At 36.0% G+C, this 17,317-nt stretch overlaps 1 protein-coding gene across 10 annotated transcripts in view; it reads left to right on the top strand.

Annotated features, from left to right (window-relative positions):
* The window catches only part of LOC118704350 (spermatid perinuclear RNA binding protein), a 144,148-nt gene that overhangs the window by 86,717 nt on the left and 40,114 nt on the right, over nt 1-17,317 (top strand). For 9 of the 10 annotated variants that reach the window (XM_036411877.2, XM_036411876.2, XM_036411886.2 and 6 more), the window contains exons 6-11: nt 6,343-6,434; nt 6,931-7,026; nt 8,142-8,253; nt 8,883-8,980; nt 9,208-9,319; nt 16,577-16,669. In XM_036411877.2, the coding sequence (XP_036267770.1) occupies nt 6,343-6,434; nt 6,931-7,026; nt 8,142-8,253; nt 8,883-8,980; nt 9,208-9,319; nt 16,577-16,669 (603 nt within the window). The remainder of the gene's footprint in view (nt 1-6,342; nt 6,435-6,930; nt 7,027-8,141; nt 8,254-8,882; nt 8,981-9,207; nt 9,320-16,576; nt 16,670-17,317) is intronic. The other variant, XM_036411887.2, reaches the window with a different exon arrangement.

Genomic DNA, 17,317 nt, shown 5'->3' with positions numbered 1-17,317 from the left:
CTATTGCTCCTTTTCATCACTAGACATTTAACAACTCCCATTGCTTACCCCTTTACCTGAAATGCCAGTGCAGTAAGAAATATTGGTCAGTTTCTTAAGTTGATGATAAAGGTAGACAAAGACATTTACTAGTCCTGTTAGAACTTTTTTTTTTTTTTTTTTTTTTTTGAGTTTTGGCAGATATGTGATAGACTCCTTTTAAAAAGCTTTTGGGGTAACTAAAATCAGCTATACTAAACCCAACAATATAAACTAGATACATTTATGAGTTATAGTTTAAATTTAAAGTGCATCCAATCTATAATTGGGTTTATGCATGTACTGTTTTTTTGCTGTATATAGTGTCTCTAACACCTCTGAAGAACCAATCTTAAATGGCTTAATTTCTTTAACAGCTTTTCAGTTCACCATTAACTGTAGAACTATAAAATGATTTCTGAAGTATCAAGATAATTCTGTTAATTCTGGTAAGCTGTGTTCTACTTGACACCCCTAGTGTAAAACTAACCATTTTTAAGTAGAGTTATGATTATAGGTATTCTTAAAAATTAGAGTATAGAGAGAGGAGAACAAGACTGAAGTTGCCAAAGACTATATTAATTATATGTTTGCTTGTAGCTGTAGGCGTCCCTTCCATTACTTCTTTGAAAATATTAAGACAACAACATCAGACTTCTTTTTGCCCAGGGTTTTGTGTACTTACATAGGGTTTTGTCTTAGTTTTCAGTGATGCCCTTAAGCTTAGTCTACTGCTTTTAATATTTTAATTTCTTTTTGTGGAAACTGAAAACAGATTCTTAGTGTATTGCATCCTCACTAGAAGACTAGTTATAGGATAGAACTTGTGATAAAGTAGGAGAGTCAGTGTTTGTTTAAGGTGTTTGGGTTACTAAAGGATCCCAATACCTTTTAAGGGCTGACTTTCATTAGTTGGTGTTAACATAGTTGGTGTGGGATCAGGGAAGGTGAAAGAATCAGCTTGGCTCCAATGTTTTATACATGTTACTTCCTCTTCTTTTGAATAGCAGGAAGATTTGCTTTGCTGCTGTTCTCAATTCCAGCCCTTTTAACTCACTTATCTCTTCCAGTTTGCTCATTTTGTCTAACCTGGGTTTTGTCAAAGACAGTTTTGTTTTTTTTTCATGTGTGCTAGAAGTTTTGTATATTCCTGGGAAAATTTGAGGATCCAGCATAACTGAATATTTGAGACCTAGGCTGTACAATTCTGTAGGACTTGATTTCTTACACTAGACAGCTCCTCCCTCCAGCTGTAGGGGGTGAAAGTACAAGATTATTAGGGTTCCAGAAATTTCTAAGACTGATAAAATTCCCTTTAAAAATGATCTCCACTCGTTTTTTTTCCTCAAAAAAGTACATGTAACATATTTCAGAGAGTATTTTTCTGTAGAATCTCAACTTCTCCCCTTCCCACAAAACAGACTATTTATATATAAAATATAAAAAAGGGGATAAAGTATGGTTGAGAGCAGAGAGAACTGGAGGACTGGTACAGATGAGGGAATCACATTTGACCTCCTTAGGTCCATTTCTTTACCTATTTCAGGTCACTACTTACTTTTCCATAGTCTAACCCTTTACTTGAAGGACATGTAGAATAACCCTACCCCTTTACTAAATGCTTCCTGCTAAAAAGCACAGACCTTAGTGGCAATCAGTTGTTCAATTCTTAAGTCCATTAGTTACTATTTCTGTGTGACCTTGGGCAGATTTCTTAAAAAAAAATGTGGATAATAAATACTTTAGAAAGTTGTTTGAGGTTAAATGAAAGAGTTTGTGTAATGTGACCTATACAATACTCAGTACAAAGTAGTTGCTCAGTAACTAGTAGTAGCTTACAAAAAAGATTCATAACACAAGCTTACCTACTCAAACTGCCTTGAGCTCACAGTGATAATAATGTGTACATAATGGGTCTGAAAAACTGAACCTAAATCCCCATTAAAGTGCAGTATTGGAATCAGTAATTTGTACTTGCTACAGTGCTAATATTGGGCTTGCTTATTATACAGTTTATGGCTCGTTCATTGAGGGCAGGCATCTTTTTCTCTACTCCTATTCTGTCCCCCTAGCACCTGGGATGCTACCTAATACATAGTAGGCAATTTAAGAAAATCTATCTGATGAATTTTTGTAGTCAGCATATTGTTTGATTAAATAGGACTGTCCTGTATGTAAGAAGCATTAACATTGGGCATGTCAGAATTCAAGCTCTGGCAGGGTATAAAATAACTTACTATTTTATTAGCAGTTTTTTCATATAACTCATTTTAATCCTCACAATAGCCCTTTTGGGTAGATAATTGCCTTGTTTTATAATAAGAAAGTATCACATTGGACCCAGCTCTTATAAGTCCATTGTGCTGTCCACGTTCCCATTACTGTCAAGAATGAGTGTCGGAGCATCTTAGCTGATTAGGTTACTCCGAGTATCACAGTCTCAGCTTCTTTTGGTGTTTGTGAATTTAAACTAGCCATGTGTTTGCTATGAGGGCAATAAATCAGCTGTTTATTCCATTTGCAGTACAGTTTGAAACCAGGTGCACAGGAAAACTACAGAGAGTTGTGTGGCTTAGGTTAAGACAAACCCCGGTCCTCGGTATTGGGGAGATTTTCAGTGGCTCACAGCAAGGTTACCCAAGAGTCCCTTTTCACATATTAGCGCCAGTATAAACTTCTGGTGCATCTTGACAAACGTTCACTGGCAAACGTCCTTCTAGGTGAAGGTATTATATTCTCACATTCTCACAACTGGGATTATAATGATGCTTCAGGCTTTCTTTTTCTGCCTTTCCCAGTTTCTAGATCTAAAACCAGGTGCAAACCTTAAGCCATTATTTTTCCAGTGGCCAACTGTCTACTAAGGCATTGGAAAAAAAAAAAAAAAGTTATACCGAGGGACATTTCTACCGTAAATTAGGAAAACAGTCTCTCAGATCTCCCTTAGTCCTGCATTTACCTGTGTACATTATCGTGGCTTGATGTTTTGCATGGACAGCGGTTTGAAGCATAATGTCTACTCTCCACAGAGCCTCAAGGGATTGAGAGAAGGGGCTGCTAGAATATTTTCATGCTAACTAAAAAATTCTGTCAACATGTACTCAGTTGCTCAGCTCCATCCGTATTGTCAAGGAGGCCTTCATGATAACCCAGCTCAGTTATTTTACCTTTGAAGAGCCCAGGTTCCAGACATAGAACTCCTGTTTACCAATCATGTTCTGGCTTTTCTCTACCCAGTGTCCAGGCTAGTGTTTTTGTTAATGGGAAGAGAGTTAGCATGCATGTATGAATTGAGAGAAACTGACCAACATTTCCTGTAGTACAGTGTGTTTCTGGTCACTGATCTAACCTCTAACCAAAATAAAGTTCGGCATATAGACTTCTTTTCCAGTGCTTCCATTGTTCAGAATGCTTGATGTAGCTTCATGCCCTGATGCCAGGTTACTGAGCAATAAAATTTTACAAGCTGTTTTTTTGTGTTATTTATTTATTTATTTATTTATTTATTTATTTATGGTTTTGGGGGGCACTTTTGTCACTCTTCATGCCCATCCCCATACTATTTTTTTTAATTCCAATTCTATTTCTTAATTAATTTTACTTGTCAATATAGGAAAAAATGAAATGTTTCACAGTTGCATTGTTTCTAATTTAAAGACTCCAAGTTGCCTTTTATCAGAAAAGCTTTGCTTCCCCACAAAATTGAAACACTTACATTGAAGATCATTAAAATATGTTAAACTTGAACTTCTGCTATTAGAAGTGGTGTTTTTCCAGCAGCAATTCTATGATTGCTATATTAAGTAAATTATTTTTCTCAATGAATGAAAATATGTAAAACTATATGTTATTAATATATAAAGGAAATAGGAAAGCAGGGCTTACAGGTACTATGAATGAATGAATTCACATGGTTTTAAAATAAGAAACTTTGAGGAAGATAACATGAAATGAATTATGACATTTCCTTTACTGTATCCCACCTCATGAATATTGAAACATTTTGGATCTTTTGACATTTTGACTATCAGAGCAGGAAGAAACATAGCTATTCTGATGGTGATGTGAATGGGAATCTGGTGCAAGTCTTCTGTTCACTGCCTGCCCCTCCATCTTGTCTCAGTGGAAACTATTGCCTCCAAATGTTGACTGTCTGTAACAAGCTGATGCCTCTGGGTTTTTTTTTTGTTTGTTTGTTTTGTTTTTGTTAAATAAGAATTTGTGGTTATAATCTGACTTAGGAGATGAAATAATTTATCTTCATATTTTTGCGATTGTCCCCCTTTAAAAATATGTGTTGCAATGAGCATGAGATGTTATTTACAAGTTCTGACCATTGGACGAAAGTACCAGAAAGTTCAACAAGAGTTTTGGATTGCCTTGTCTTTTCCTATCCAAATTTCCTCTGCTTCCCTTCTCTTGCAATACCCCTCCCCCACTCTTCCCAACTCCTACTTGGTAAGATGATAGAATAAAACTAAGCTTGCCTCATTCTTAGAGATTGAGATTTTAAAAAATAAGTACAGCCCATACCTTCTTTGGGAATTATATTACTTAGCAGTCAGTCAACCTTTGTCATGTCTAACTTTAAAGAGATTCTAATCATTCATTTATAGTAGTTTGTTTGATCTGATATGTGAGCTTTATGCAGATGCTTGCATTGACCACAGTTAAATATTTTGACATAACATTAAAATGAGTTAGTTGTATGTTTGTGTCATTACAATGACAAAATTGAGCAAGCCCAGGAACTAGATCACCTATGAAGTAAAAGTCCATAGTATATTTTTTTTATGGTTATCAATGAATCCACATACTTTTTGAGGCAGCCCAATTTTTGAATAAAAAGGGGTAGTGAAATGAGGCCCTGTGTTGTGAATTTGTTGGCAGAGGTTAATGTGAATCAATGCAAATATCTGGTGTAGAGCTCACCGGGTCAGAAAATAAGTGTGTAGCACTTCAACCTTTAGAATGCTGCAGCCCGTAGAATAGCTGTGGCCAACCTTTCAGACCTAACGGATCACCAGTGGCCCGCAGACCACACAGTTGGTGACCGCTGTTACAGAAAACCCCAATTTTTCCTCTAAAAGATTTGTTTCTGCTGGGCATTATGCCTTCAGTTTCAGTTAATGGCAAACTACCAATTAGAATATATGTCATAATGGAATCCTGTAAATGAGGAAACCAAAAATTATCAGTTATCTGCCTCTTATTTTAAAATATTGACTTTGAATCAATTGGCCCACACAGCATACTACCAATTCTGATTATTATGATAATGCTAGGAAAAAGTGGACTTTGCTATATCTAAAAGTTCTTAAAGGAGAATGGTGAATCTGACTTCATTGGGCTAAGCAAAATTTCTCCCCAAGAAACATTTGTAGTTTTTGTAGCATTTAAATAATGCACCAAGTCTTCAAAAAGTTGAAAAACCCACTCTGTAACACCTTAGAGGGAATACATTTGGCTCTTAAACTTGGATTTAGTATCATGTGACATTTTCTCAAATATGGATATTTTTCATTTTTCATTAATCACATGTTTGAATTCTTAATTTTGCTGCTTTGGGCCCTCTAATCCAACTTTAAAATGTTAAGGCAAGTCTAATAGCTGTAATTAGATAGTATTCTTTGCTGCCTTTAAAAAATTTATATAATTTAAAATTGAAATGTATTTCCATGTTTTTCATTTTTGTAGTTTTGATAATTTGGGCTTAGAAAAGAAATAGTGAGGGAACTCCAATGTGACATTTGAACAGTTTTCATTAATGGGGTAAAGTTTCTATTAATGGTTATCTTGTTGGATAAGTTTATTTAGTTGTAAAAAATAAAATTGCTATATGCAGTGTATTTGTAATATATCTCTTATTGATTATATAAAAGAGCCCCAGTTTTCCTTAAGAATTGATTAGTGATTAAGATTCCTTCTATAAAAAATAGTTATAACTGTTATTAGTCCCAGATTTGCACTCTTGCACCCAGCCAAAGGAACAAGTGCTATGTACCTATTTTGTGCCCTTTGATGTTATGTGTGCTTAATAAGATCCCAGATTGTATGTAGCGGTGATTATTGATTTGTTTACTGACCAAATGCCTTTGTGCTCCTGTTTACTTGTGCACAGAATGGCTCTGATGACTTTTTACTTAAGTAATTATAGTGCATGTAACTTTCAAAAACAACAAATAAACCAAATCATGAAATCTTCTGGGAGTCTTATTAGTTAACTCAAATGCTGCTCTTTTAAAAAAATTTATTGTTTGGTAATTTGACAGGAACTCCTTGGTCAAATTGTATATGTCTCTCTCTATCCCATTTTTCCATTAGAAAAGGTTGCGATGAAAGATCCTCCAGACTTATTGGACAGGCAGAAATGCCTGAACGCCTTGGCGTCTCTTCGACATGCCAAATGGTTTCAGGTTGGCGCTCTGTTTTTATCTTACTGTTGCTGTAGCCTTGTATAGGTTTCATACTTGCCACTTACTGATTTCTGTGTAAATTTTAAAGCGGGGTACCTTCTAGGGTCATTATAAGAATAAATGAGTTAACTTAGGTAAAATACCTAGTATGGCTTCTATTATATAGTTGATGTTTAATTATAATACGGTATAACCCTTTTTAGCTTAGCACTCTAAATTTTAAATGGTGGCTTATAAAATACAAACTTAGGTGAGAAAAGTTAAAATAGTGGCCTGGAATGGTGTCATGAGGCTATAAAAGCAATTTTAATAGTATACTTCCATTACTTTAAAAGCTGCCTTCTGAATTATAATTTTACTTTATTTTAAAATTTTGTTTGACAACTGATGATAATTGACTAATTAGTATTCACTTTAAAGAGCCTATCCATGATCAGTGTGCTTAAATGAAGACTGGATTTCAACAAGGATATTGGAATCATTTTGTTTGTTTTAGGCAAGGGCAAATGGATTAAAATCATGTGTCATTGTCCTTCGCATTCTGCGTGATTTGTGCAACAGAGTCCCCACATGGGCACCATTAAAAGGATGGGTAAGTACTTAAATACAGTTAAAAGCAAATTCTGAAGTAAAGTCAGACGAAATCCTGTAGAAATTACATATTACTATGAAATAGCTGTATTCTGAGTTAGCTAAGGTATGCATTACTTATTTTTGTTTTGGAAAAAAATTACGCACCTTTTCGTATGAATTCTTTTTTACGTATGCAACATGTCTCTTTTACCTTATCATAATTCATGTTACAGAGCCTGAGATTTTTTTCTCTGACAAAAAGCCTCTATACTTGTTAGAAGTGAATGTCTTTCTGCACTTTCCTCTGCAGTATTCACTACTGCCCATGAAAGCTCCTTGACTGGCACATTGCTCTTTCAGTGCTGCTTCCTTTTTTTTTTTTTTTTTTTTTTTAATATATATATATATATATATTTTTTGTATTGATTTCAGAGAGGAAGTGAGAGGGGGAGAGAGAGAGAGAGAAATGTCAGTGATGAGAATCATTGATGGGCTGCTTACTGCATACTCCCTATGAGGGATTGAGCCTGCAACCCAGGCATATGCCCTGACCCGGAATCAAATTGTCACCTCATGGTGCATGGGTTGACTCTTAATCACTGAGCAACATTGGCCGTGTTAAAGGGTCATTTTAAATTAGTCTAGCAATTATAACTTTCATATAGTATCAATTTTTAATTTATTGAATATAGAGATTTGGTCCTTTATTTATTCTAATTGTAGTACTTGAGGCAGGCTGTCTGAAAAAGAAGTCTTATTTTTTAAGTGTTTCCTAGGTTATGTGGGAGACAGGTGGGTTGGGTTTGAATATTGATTAGTTATTAGCTATTACTAACTTATAGGAAGGCTGGTTATATTTTTATGAAATTAGTTTAGTGACCACAATTTCTTAAGTGATCTTTTCAGGGCAACTAAAGTTTTATAACAAAACATATTATCTCAAAAATGGTTGATTTAAAAACACTAGCTGGGTTAAAGGTTAATAAACAAAGGGGAAAAGTTAATTGAGCCCTAAATCATAAATGGACTTTCATGGTTTTGGCCTTCATTGTAGATAGAAATGTCAGCTCACATTTAACTGGAATTCTTTTAACACTTGATGCATGTACTAATTTGTAATTTAATATCTTCTAGCCACTAGAGCTTATATGTGAAAAGTCTATAGGTACTTGTAATAGACCTTTGGGCGCTGGGGAGGCCTTGAGACGAGTAATGGAGTGTTTGGCATCTGGAATACTACTTCCTGGTAAGGGTTTCAAACTCTGGAGGCAGAAGAATCAGAAAAATCTCATTTTGGTTTATTTTTCTAAATCCTTATTAAATTTATCCTCTGCACAGGAAAGTGATGTGTAGGAGTTGTGCAAATAGGATACCTGTATGTTGAAAAATGGCTATAAAACTCTGTTTGAATAAATGTAATTTATGTTTTATATGTACTAACATAAATGGTACTAATAAGATATTGTGTCTGCTATGAATTTGCTTTACTTTGAGCTCTGAATTTGAAAATGCAGATGTCTGGTTAAAATGTATTAAGTTCACTCTGTTTGCACTCTGGTGTTTAATTTGGAAACATTAAATTTGGTTTTATTTTCTATATGTAATCCCTTAAAAGTTTTGGGATGATTTATCATGCTGTGTCTAATTCTCAGAATAAGACCAAATTTTGATCTGAGATATATGTGACTTCCAATAAAATGAGGACATTTAGGTGCTAACATATTGAAAATGAGAGTGTCCTTTACTCCATTTAATTAAGCAGATGTAGTTTCTCAGTCTCCCCCCCCCCCCCTATTCTCTTTTTCTCTGTTAGTTTATTGAATTCCTAAACTCAGTTCTAAGTGGTATTGTGTCTTTCTTTTGCCTTTGCCGAAGGGGGTCCTGGTCTTCATGATCCTTGTGAGCGAGACCCAACAGATGCTCTGAACTATATGACCATCCAGCAAAAAGAAGATATTACCCATAGTGCCCAGGTAGAAGATGGGGCACATTACTGTGACCTATTAGAGGGATATTATCACTTTAGTTTCTGAATTTTCTATTTAAACACTATTTTCTTGCCTATTGTTAAAGGGATTTATCCATCATAACATTAGCGTTTAATGAATAGTCTTTTTTAGCTAGATGTCCTAAGGGCTTTATAAAAGGACTTTATAAATGGCTGTTGAAATTTGAATAAATATAATCTTTTGTTCTTCAGCATGCACTAAGACTGTCAGCCTTTGGTCAGATTTATAAAGTGCTGGAGATGGACCCCCTTCCATCTAGTAAGCCTTTTCAAAAATACTCCTGGTCAGTTACCGATAAAGAAGGTGAGTGTGAAAGTTTTTTTATTGGTTTTGGGCATGGGCAGTGGTAGAGATGATTATGGGGTGCCTCTCTTGTTAGAGGGGAGGGAATTTAATAATTAATTGTATATTAACTAGACTTATTGTGGTATCATTTCACAGTGTAGACAAATGTGGAATCATTATATTGTACACCTGAACCTAATATAATTTTATCTGCCAAATTATGCGCTAATTTAAACAAATTGTTAATCCAAGTCATGGATGAGGATTTTTATTGCTTTTTTCCCCCTGACTTTCTGCTTTTCTGTCCCATCAATGACATCAGCTTGCTATTATTTACTCTTATTAGTGATTAACTCAGTTGACTATGTTGGCCAGATTTAATTACTGCATAAATGTAGGGAACCTCTGGTCTAAGAGAAGAGGTAGTCCATAAACTAGGAGATGTCATTGCTGTACTGGAACCGTTACATAACCAAAAAAGAGAAAACAAATATAAAGGAAACGTATATTGAGAAATCCCAGAGTATCTTCCATTTGTTCTAGTCTGTTTGAACTCAAGAGTTTCATCAGATTTTGGGGTCAGTATTGCCTGGGTTCCAGTCATAGCCCCACTATTTACTAGCTTTAGGTCTTGAGCAAAGAGCTTATTTTTGTCCTAGGGATGTTACCCCTGCTTTATTGGCTATGGACAGATTAAGATACCCGACTCAGTTCCTCAGATACAGCAGACTCAAATATGAATCTACTTACTCTCCTCGTTATGCCTCAAAAATACTCCCTCCCCCCTTTATCTTCTGTTATACCAGAAGGTAGGATATTTAGCACCAGTTATTCCTCTCCAGACTACCAGCCCTTGACCTCAGATCCATCTCAAACTTAAGATGTTTAAAATCCAAATTTCTGTCCTTAAGCTATCTTTGATCTGCTCTTTCCATAGTTATCACTCTCCCAGTCATTGGAAACTCTATCCTTCTATTTGCTCAGGCAAAAAAACCTTTACCCTTGAATCCCCTCTTTCTTTCCTCCATATCCACATAATCAACAAATCCTGTCTGTTGTACATTCAAAGTATCTCCAGAATTCAGCGATTTCTTTAACTGTTTCACTGTTGCCATCCTGGCCTGAGCTGCCATCATCTCTCACCTGGGTTATTGTAGTAACTTCTCTATCTTGGTCTTTCTGCTTGTGACGTTGCCCTGGTTGTCTGTTCTCAACAATCAATAATTCTTTTTTCCCTTAATTTTTTATCTTAAAATGCAGACTCATAGGAAGTTGCCTAGTTACCACGGAGAGTTCCCATGTACCCTTCAGTCAATTTCTCCTACTAGTTACATCTTATATTCTAGTACTGAATAACACACATGTCAAACTTGTGGCCGGTGGGCTGCATGCCTCACTGTCCACAAGTTTGACATGCTTGCTGTACAATATCAAGAGCAAGAACTTGACATTGATACCATGTGTATGTATATGTTTTTTGCCATTTTATTACATGTGTTGATTTGTGTAACCACCTTCACAATCAAGAGACAGAACTACTCTACCTTCTACATACAGCCCCTTTATAGTCACACCCTCTTCTTTACCATCCCTGAACCCTGGAAACTACTGACTTCTCTATCTCTGTACTTTTGTCATTTCAAGGAGTTATACAGTATGTGATCATTTGAGATCTCCCCTGTTTTGTTTACTTGTTCTAATAACTGAAGAATATGTCAGTTTCCCTCTAGTCCCTCCCACCCCCCAGTGTAATGTCCTTGTGGCCTGTCCAAGTTGTTGCACGTGTCATTAGATTTATTGCCATGTAATATTCCATGGCTTTGGATGAACCAGACTTGTTTAACTGTGCTTCGGTTGTAGGGAATTTTTTGTTTCCAGGTTTGTCTATCCTATCTAATAAAAGAGTAATATGCAGATTGATCATCACTCCAATATAAGATTGCTGCCCCCATGTGGTCAAAGATCCTGCCCCCATGTGGACACAAGATAGCCACCACAAGCTGGCCAGCAGGGGAGGGCAGTTGGGAGGGACCAGTCCGGCAGAGGAGGGAAGTTGGGGGTGATCGGACATGCAGGGAAGGGCAGATAGGGGGTGGGGGCAAGGCCTGCAGTGGAGAGCAGTTGGGTGGACCAGGCATGTAGGGGGGAGGGCAGTTAGGAGTGATCTGGCCTGCAGGGGACGGCAATTAGGGGCAAACAGGCTGTCAGGGGAGCAGTTAGGCATCAATCAGGCTGGCAGGGGAGTGATTAGAGGTTGATCAAGCTAGCAGACAGAAGTGGTTAGGGGCATTCAGGAAGGCAGGCAGGCGAACATTTGGGAGCCAGCAGTCCTGGATTGTGAGAGGGATGTCTGACTGCTTGTTTAGGCCTGATCCCACTCGGGTCCCAGATTGGAAAGGGTGCATGCTGGGCTGAGGGACACTACCCTCCCTCATGCACGGTTTTCGTGCACCGGGCCTCTAGTCACAAATATAGCTGGTATGAGCAATCTTGCATAGGTTTTATAAGCAAATCCTATTATGTATTAGATTGGCCAGCAGTTTTCCTTTGTTGTAATGTTTTGTCAGGTTTTGTCTCTTAAGATTATGTTGGTCTCATAAAAGTGAGTTGGAGATTGTCCCTCTTTTTTTGTCCTTGTAGGAGTTTGCATAAGATTGATGTAATTTTTTTCCTTAAATGTTTGTAAGAATTTATCATTGAAGCCATTTGGGCACTTGGTTTTCTTTGTGGGTAGGTTTTAAATTATGGATCAAATTTACTAAAAACATATGAAACTGTCATCGTCTTGTGAGAGTTTGGATAAATTGTTTTTTCTACAAATCTATTTCATCTAAATTTAAAAAGTTTTATAAAATTACCTTCTTTGACTGTAATTTGCTATTGTAACTTTTCGAGATAGATGAAAATATAATTAATTTGTCTAGACCCTTGTTTTATTGCATATACTATTAAGACTGTAAGTTTTCCTTTAAGCCGATTTATGTGTATAGTACACACATTTATTTATTTATTTATTTATTTATTTATTTATTTATTTTTATGGTGTAGCCAAGGTGGAGATTAATTAAAGCGTAAGTACAGACTCCCACGTGGGGAGGAGGAAAGAGCCCCTAGTATGCGCTTTTGCCATTAGTATCTTCATTATTACTAGGTTAAAACTGTCTTTTATTTTCTCTTATTATCAGTTATTTGACACATAAGTTATTTAATACACACACATATATATAAATTATTGTTTTGATTAATCTTCAATGGAGGATATTTTTTCTGTTGATTTTTATTTTATTTTATTTTTAATTTAAAAAATATATATTTTATTAATTTTTTACAGAGAGGAAGGGAGAGAGATAGTTAGAAACATCGATGAGAGAGAGTCTTTGATCAGCTGCCTCTTGCACACTCCCCACTGGGGATGTGCCCGCAACCAAGGTACATGACCTTGACTGGAATCGAACCTGAGACCCTTCAGTCCACAGGCTGACCCTCTATCCACTGAGCCAAACCAGTGTTGGCTTTTCTATTGATTTTTAGATGGAGTAGAAGGAAGGGGAAAACAGAGATAGAAACATAGATGAGAGAGAGACACATCAATGGTTGCCTCCCACACACCCACCTGGAATCGAACCCAGGACTCTTCATTCTACAGGCTGATGCTCTATCCACTGAGCAAAACCAGTTAGAACTATTTAATATATTTTTATTGATTTCAGAGAGGAAGGGAGAGGAAGAGTGAGATAAAAGCATCAATGATGAGAGAGAATCATTGACCAACTGTCTTCCTTGCATTTCCCCTTACTGGGGATCGAGGCCATAACCCGGGCATGTACCCTGAATGGGAATTGAACTATAACCTCCTGGTTAATGAGTCTACACTCAACAACTTAGCCACATCTGCCAGGCAACACATGAGCTTCTTATATGTTGTTATTGCTTAATTTCCAGACAGGAAAGGATTTTTTAGTTACCACTTTATATTTGAGTTCCCTTTTATCCTACTATAATCTGAGAACATGTTTTGTTTGATTTCTCCTTTGATTTTTTTTTAAGACTTGTTTTATGTTCCAGTACTTAGTCAGCTTCTGTAAATGTTTCCATCTGAAAAATTATGTACATTTTGCAGTTGTTGGTCTAAATGTTCTTTATGAACATTTTGCAGTTACATTTGTTCGTTATGCTGTTCAGATCTTGTATACCTATACTATAGTTTTTGTTTACTTGTTCTTCTAATTACTGGAAGAGTATGTCAGTTTCCCTCTGTGGATTTTCTAGTTCCACTTGTAGGTCTGTTAGTTCTTAATTTATATTATACTAGAGACCCAGTGCATGAAATTTGTGCATGGGTAGGATCCCTAGCAGCTTCCATCAGGGGCATCTCCCTTCCCATAGCTGCCAGCCCCACCCCCTGGTCAAAGTCCTGGTTGAACTCCTAATTGAAAGGGCAATTTGCATATAGGATTTTTCATTTTTATAATGAAAGGATCTTTTATAGTTTCAGATTTTCTTCCAGAAATTCTTCTAGTTTTTATTTTTCACTTTTAAATTTCTTTAGCATTCTGATCATCCTTTTTAATAAAGTTTGTTTTTGAAAGCTCCATCATTGGGTCTCTTTTGGTTCTGTTTCTGTTGTCTGCTACTTCCCTTGATTTTTTATCATAATATCGTGTCTTCTTATGTACCTGGTTATTGTGAATGCTGGAGACTTAAAATGAAAAAAATTCTAGAGAATTTAAAGGCTAGAGTAAGACTATCTTTCCCCAGGGCAGACTTATACCTGTTTCTGGGAGATGGTTAGTGGCATTGGCAATCCTGGGCATTTTAATGTAATCAAGGAGGAAGGTGCTTTGAAGTTGGACTTCAATCCTCATGAGATCCACAATGGGGGGAGGTTCAACATGCCTTCCCTTCTTGGTGGTCCTTACACTTCAGCTTTTGCCCCACAGTCCTTACTGGCTGTTTCTGCACTTGGAAAATGCCCCTCGAGGAAATATGGCCCTAATGCAGGGTTTCCTTCATCTCCAGATCTAACTCTATAGTCTTTACTATCAGGGAACATATTTTGTTCTACATTTTGTCCAGTGTTTCTAATTACTCACATCAGGAAGGCTTTTTCAATTTACTTACTTTCTTATATTGGAAGTGGAACTGAGATATTTTGTAAAAGTTTCCTGATGAATTAGTGGCAGCTCCAGTTTAGAACTACTGCCTCTTTTCATCTTCTGCTGTCCTCCTGGGTCAGGAGACTCCAACCACTTAGGCCTTTATGATTTTTCCTAACACGATCCTGCCCTTTGTGGCTGTTTTCCTTGCCTGGGGCTCATTCCCTCATAGTGAAGAGCTCACTCTTATTTTCCTTAAGTCTTCATCAAAAGGTCGCCTTATCAGCAATACCTTTTTGAGCTTTCAGATGAGCACTACAAACAAAACAGCAACACCTCCTCCCCTTTAAGGTTCTTATATTTTTCTTTATTGTGTTCAAAACTTTAGGGCATGCTGTAGTTCCTTTCCACCACCTTGCATAAACTTTCTCTCTCTCTTTTTTCTTTTTTTGCCTAAACTCTTTGAGATACTGTTTTGTCCAGCATCTATTTTGATCCTGCACATAGAAAATTCTCAGTTAATATTAGTTGCTGAATGAATACATACATGAAATTATAATGTGGATGATATAAGTACATGCTTCAAAGGGTGATGATTAAATAAATTAATGCATGTAAGGTATTAAAAACAGTGCCAGGCATATAGTAAACACTCATATTATTTTAAAAAATTGTTCCCTCTCAAGTGATCACTTCTCATTTCTAGATACTATATAGGTTGAAAATGATTTGTGTTTATAAAACAAGCCCATTTCTACCCCACTCCCCCCACTCTATTACTATTATGGTTAGCCCCAAATTTACAGCTGTTTTACAGTGGCTGGAGAAGGAAGCTTAATCCATGGAACTCTATAGCTGGAGGATTTAGAGACAAGATCTATGCCTTTAAGCGTTTGTGATTTCTGCACCATCAGGTAGCAGCTTTTAATGTAACTTAGTGAGCGGTTGAGTGATTGATAGACTGTGTTCCCTTTGAAGTTTTATCTCTTAAAGAGGGGGTATTCCCGGAGACTGGCTCATAGGGTTTTATATAATGCAGATGAAATACAATGCTAAGAAGATATAAGCAGATAATGCCTTCTATAGAAGAGAACATCAAGATTTATAGACCTGAGCAGTAAGCATTGACTCAAGCAAGTGCTAAAGTCAGTGTTTGCCTCAAGGGACACCAAATCTTCATGATTAAAGAATATGTAGTTAATGTTACTATTCTTATAAGGTCTCATTAGAAGTATCTGCAAATCTTGTGGCATGAATCTCTTGAGTATAACTTTCCTTTAGGAAAAACCCATAACCAGTTTTTAAGTTGAAGAGACAGAGTTCTTTAAAATACTTGGAGAGGTTAATGAGCTTTTCTCTGATTGGTTTTAACTTGGACAGCAAAGCCTTTTGCCTGACAGTGTTATGAACTAGCTGCTTTACCCAAGAAATTGCATATCATTTGGTTTATACCCATTATATTGTTTCTAAGTCTTGTTATAGTTTTAAAGATACAAGATAAGGGCAAAATATCTTTGACCTTCATTAGAGCACAAAGAAAACATATGAAATAGCCAATGACACACTACCACATGGAACACTTTATATTTCTAATACCATAGAAACTCTTAGAAAGTTGAGATGAGAAAAAAGCTGAAGAAAACTTCATGGAAAGATGAACTATAAATAAAATCTCAAGTCGGGTTTGACTGGACAGACAGAAGAATATTTTGTAATGTGAGAAATAATCAGATTTCCAAAAGCCTAAGATTTAACATGTGAGCTTTAAAAATTTATACAAAGTAATAAATGTTAAGTTATAGAAATATTTGAAAAGACATAAGTAAAAATAAATCCTAATACCAGAGAACACTACCTTTAACATTTGATACATAGCTTCCCAGACCTTTTTCTGTCTATGCATAAACAGATGTGACTATATACATAGGGGTTTGTATTTGTATGTATGAATAAATGGGAAAATAAATATTTATAAAAAGGGATAAATTGTTTCATAAAGATTTACTTAAAAAGTTATTGCTATTACAAGATTATAAACATAGCAATTTAATTGTTCAATGAAAGAACACTATGGTCTTTGTGATTCCTAGGGTTTCCTTTTCTGAACATAGTATATATATTTGGTAGAGGAAGTAGAACCATTGTTTTGACTGATAATGAATCTCTTATAATTCTTTAGGTGCTGGATCTTCAGCTTTGAAGAGACCATTTGAAGATGGATTAGGAGATGATAAAGATCCCAATAAGAAGATGAAACGGAACTTAAGGAAAAGTATGTAAAATTTTTATTCTTATAGATGTTAACTAGAAAAGATTTAGAGTCTCAGGAAAAGAAAATTTTCAGAGTGAAGAATTTGATTGATTTGAATTGGGGTTTTTAGAATAGATCTTTATTGAGAAATTGGTGATTGAATAACTTCTTTTGTTTCTAAGCTTCATTGCTTTGAACAGCAATTTTTAACCTTTTTCATCTCATGGAACACATAAATAATTACTAAAATCTGCAGCACACCGAAAGGTAACATTTTTTTGCTGATATGAGCCCCCCCCCAAAAAAGGTATAATTTGATTCATTTATACTGGACAGCTATTGTGTTGGCTGTTGTTCTTTTTATTTTGACAATCTAAGGGAAAAACAGGTCAGTGCCTCTGACTAAATAGTTAGGTTTTTCTTGTTTTAAAAATTCTTACAGCACACTGGTTGAAAATCACTGGTTTAGGGTATATTAATTTTGCCAAACTAAAATTAATAGATATAGTAATGCATTTTATTTTTACAGTGATGTTAGCATAATAATTTAAGAAGTAATTTTATAATTTACTAGAGGCCTGCTGCATGAAATTCATTCACGGCGGGGGGTAGGGGGAAGTTGTCCCTCAATCCAGCCCACACCCTCTCCAATCTGGGACGGGAGATGAG

This window comes from Pipistrellus kuhlii, unplaced genomic scaffold (genome assembly GCF_014108245.1).
Source record: "Pipistrellus kuhlii isolate mPipKuh1 unplaced genomic scaffold, mPipKuh1.p scaffold_m20_p_43, whole genome shotgun sequence".
Taxonomy (NCBI): domain Eukaryota; kingdom Metazoa; phylum Chordata; class Mammalia; order Chiroptera; family Vespertilionidae; genus Pipistrellus; species Pipistrellus kuhlii.
Note: the sequence above shows the minus strand (reverse complement) of the source record. Positions and strands in the feature narration are given on the sequence as shown.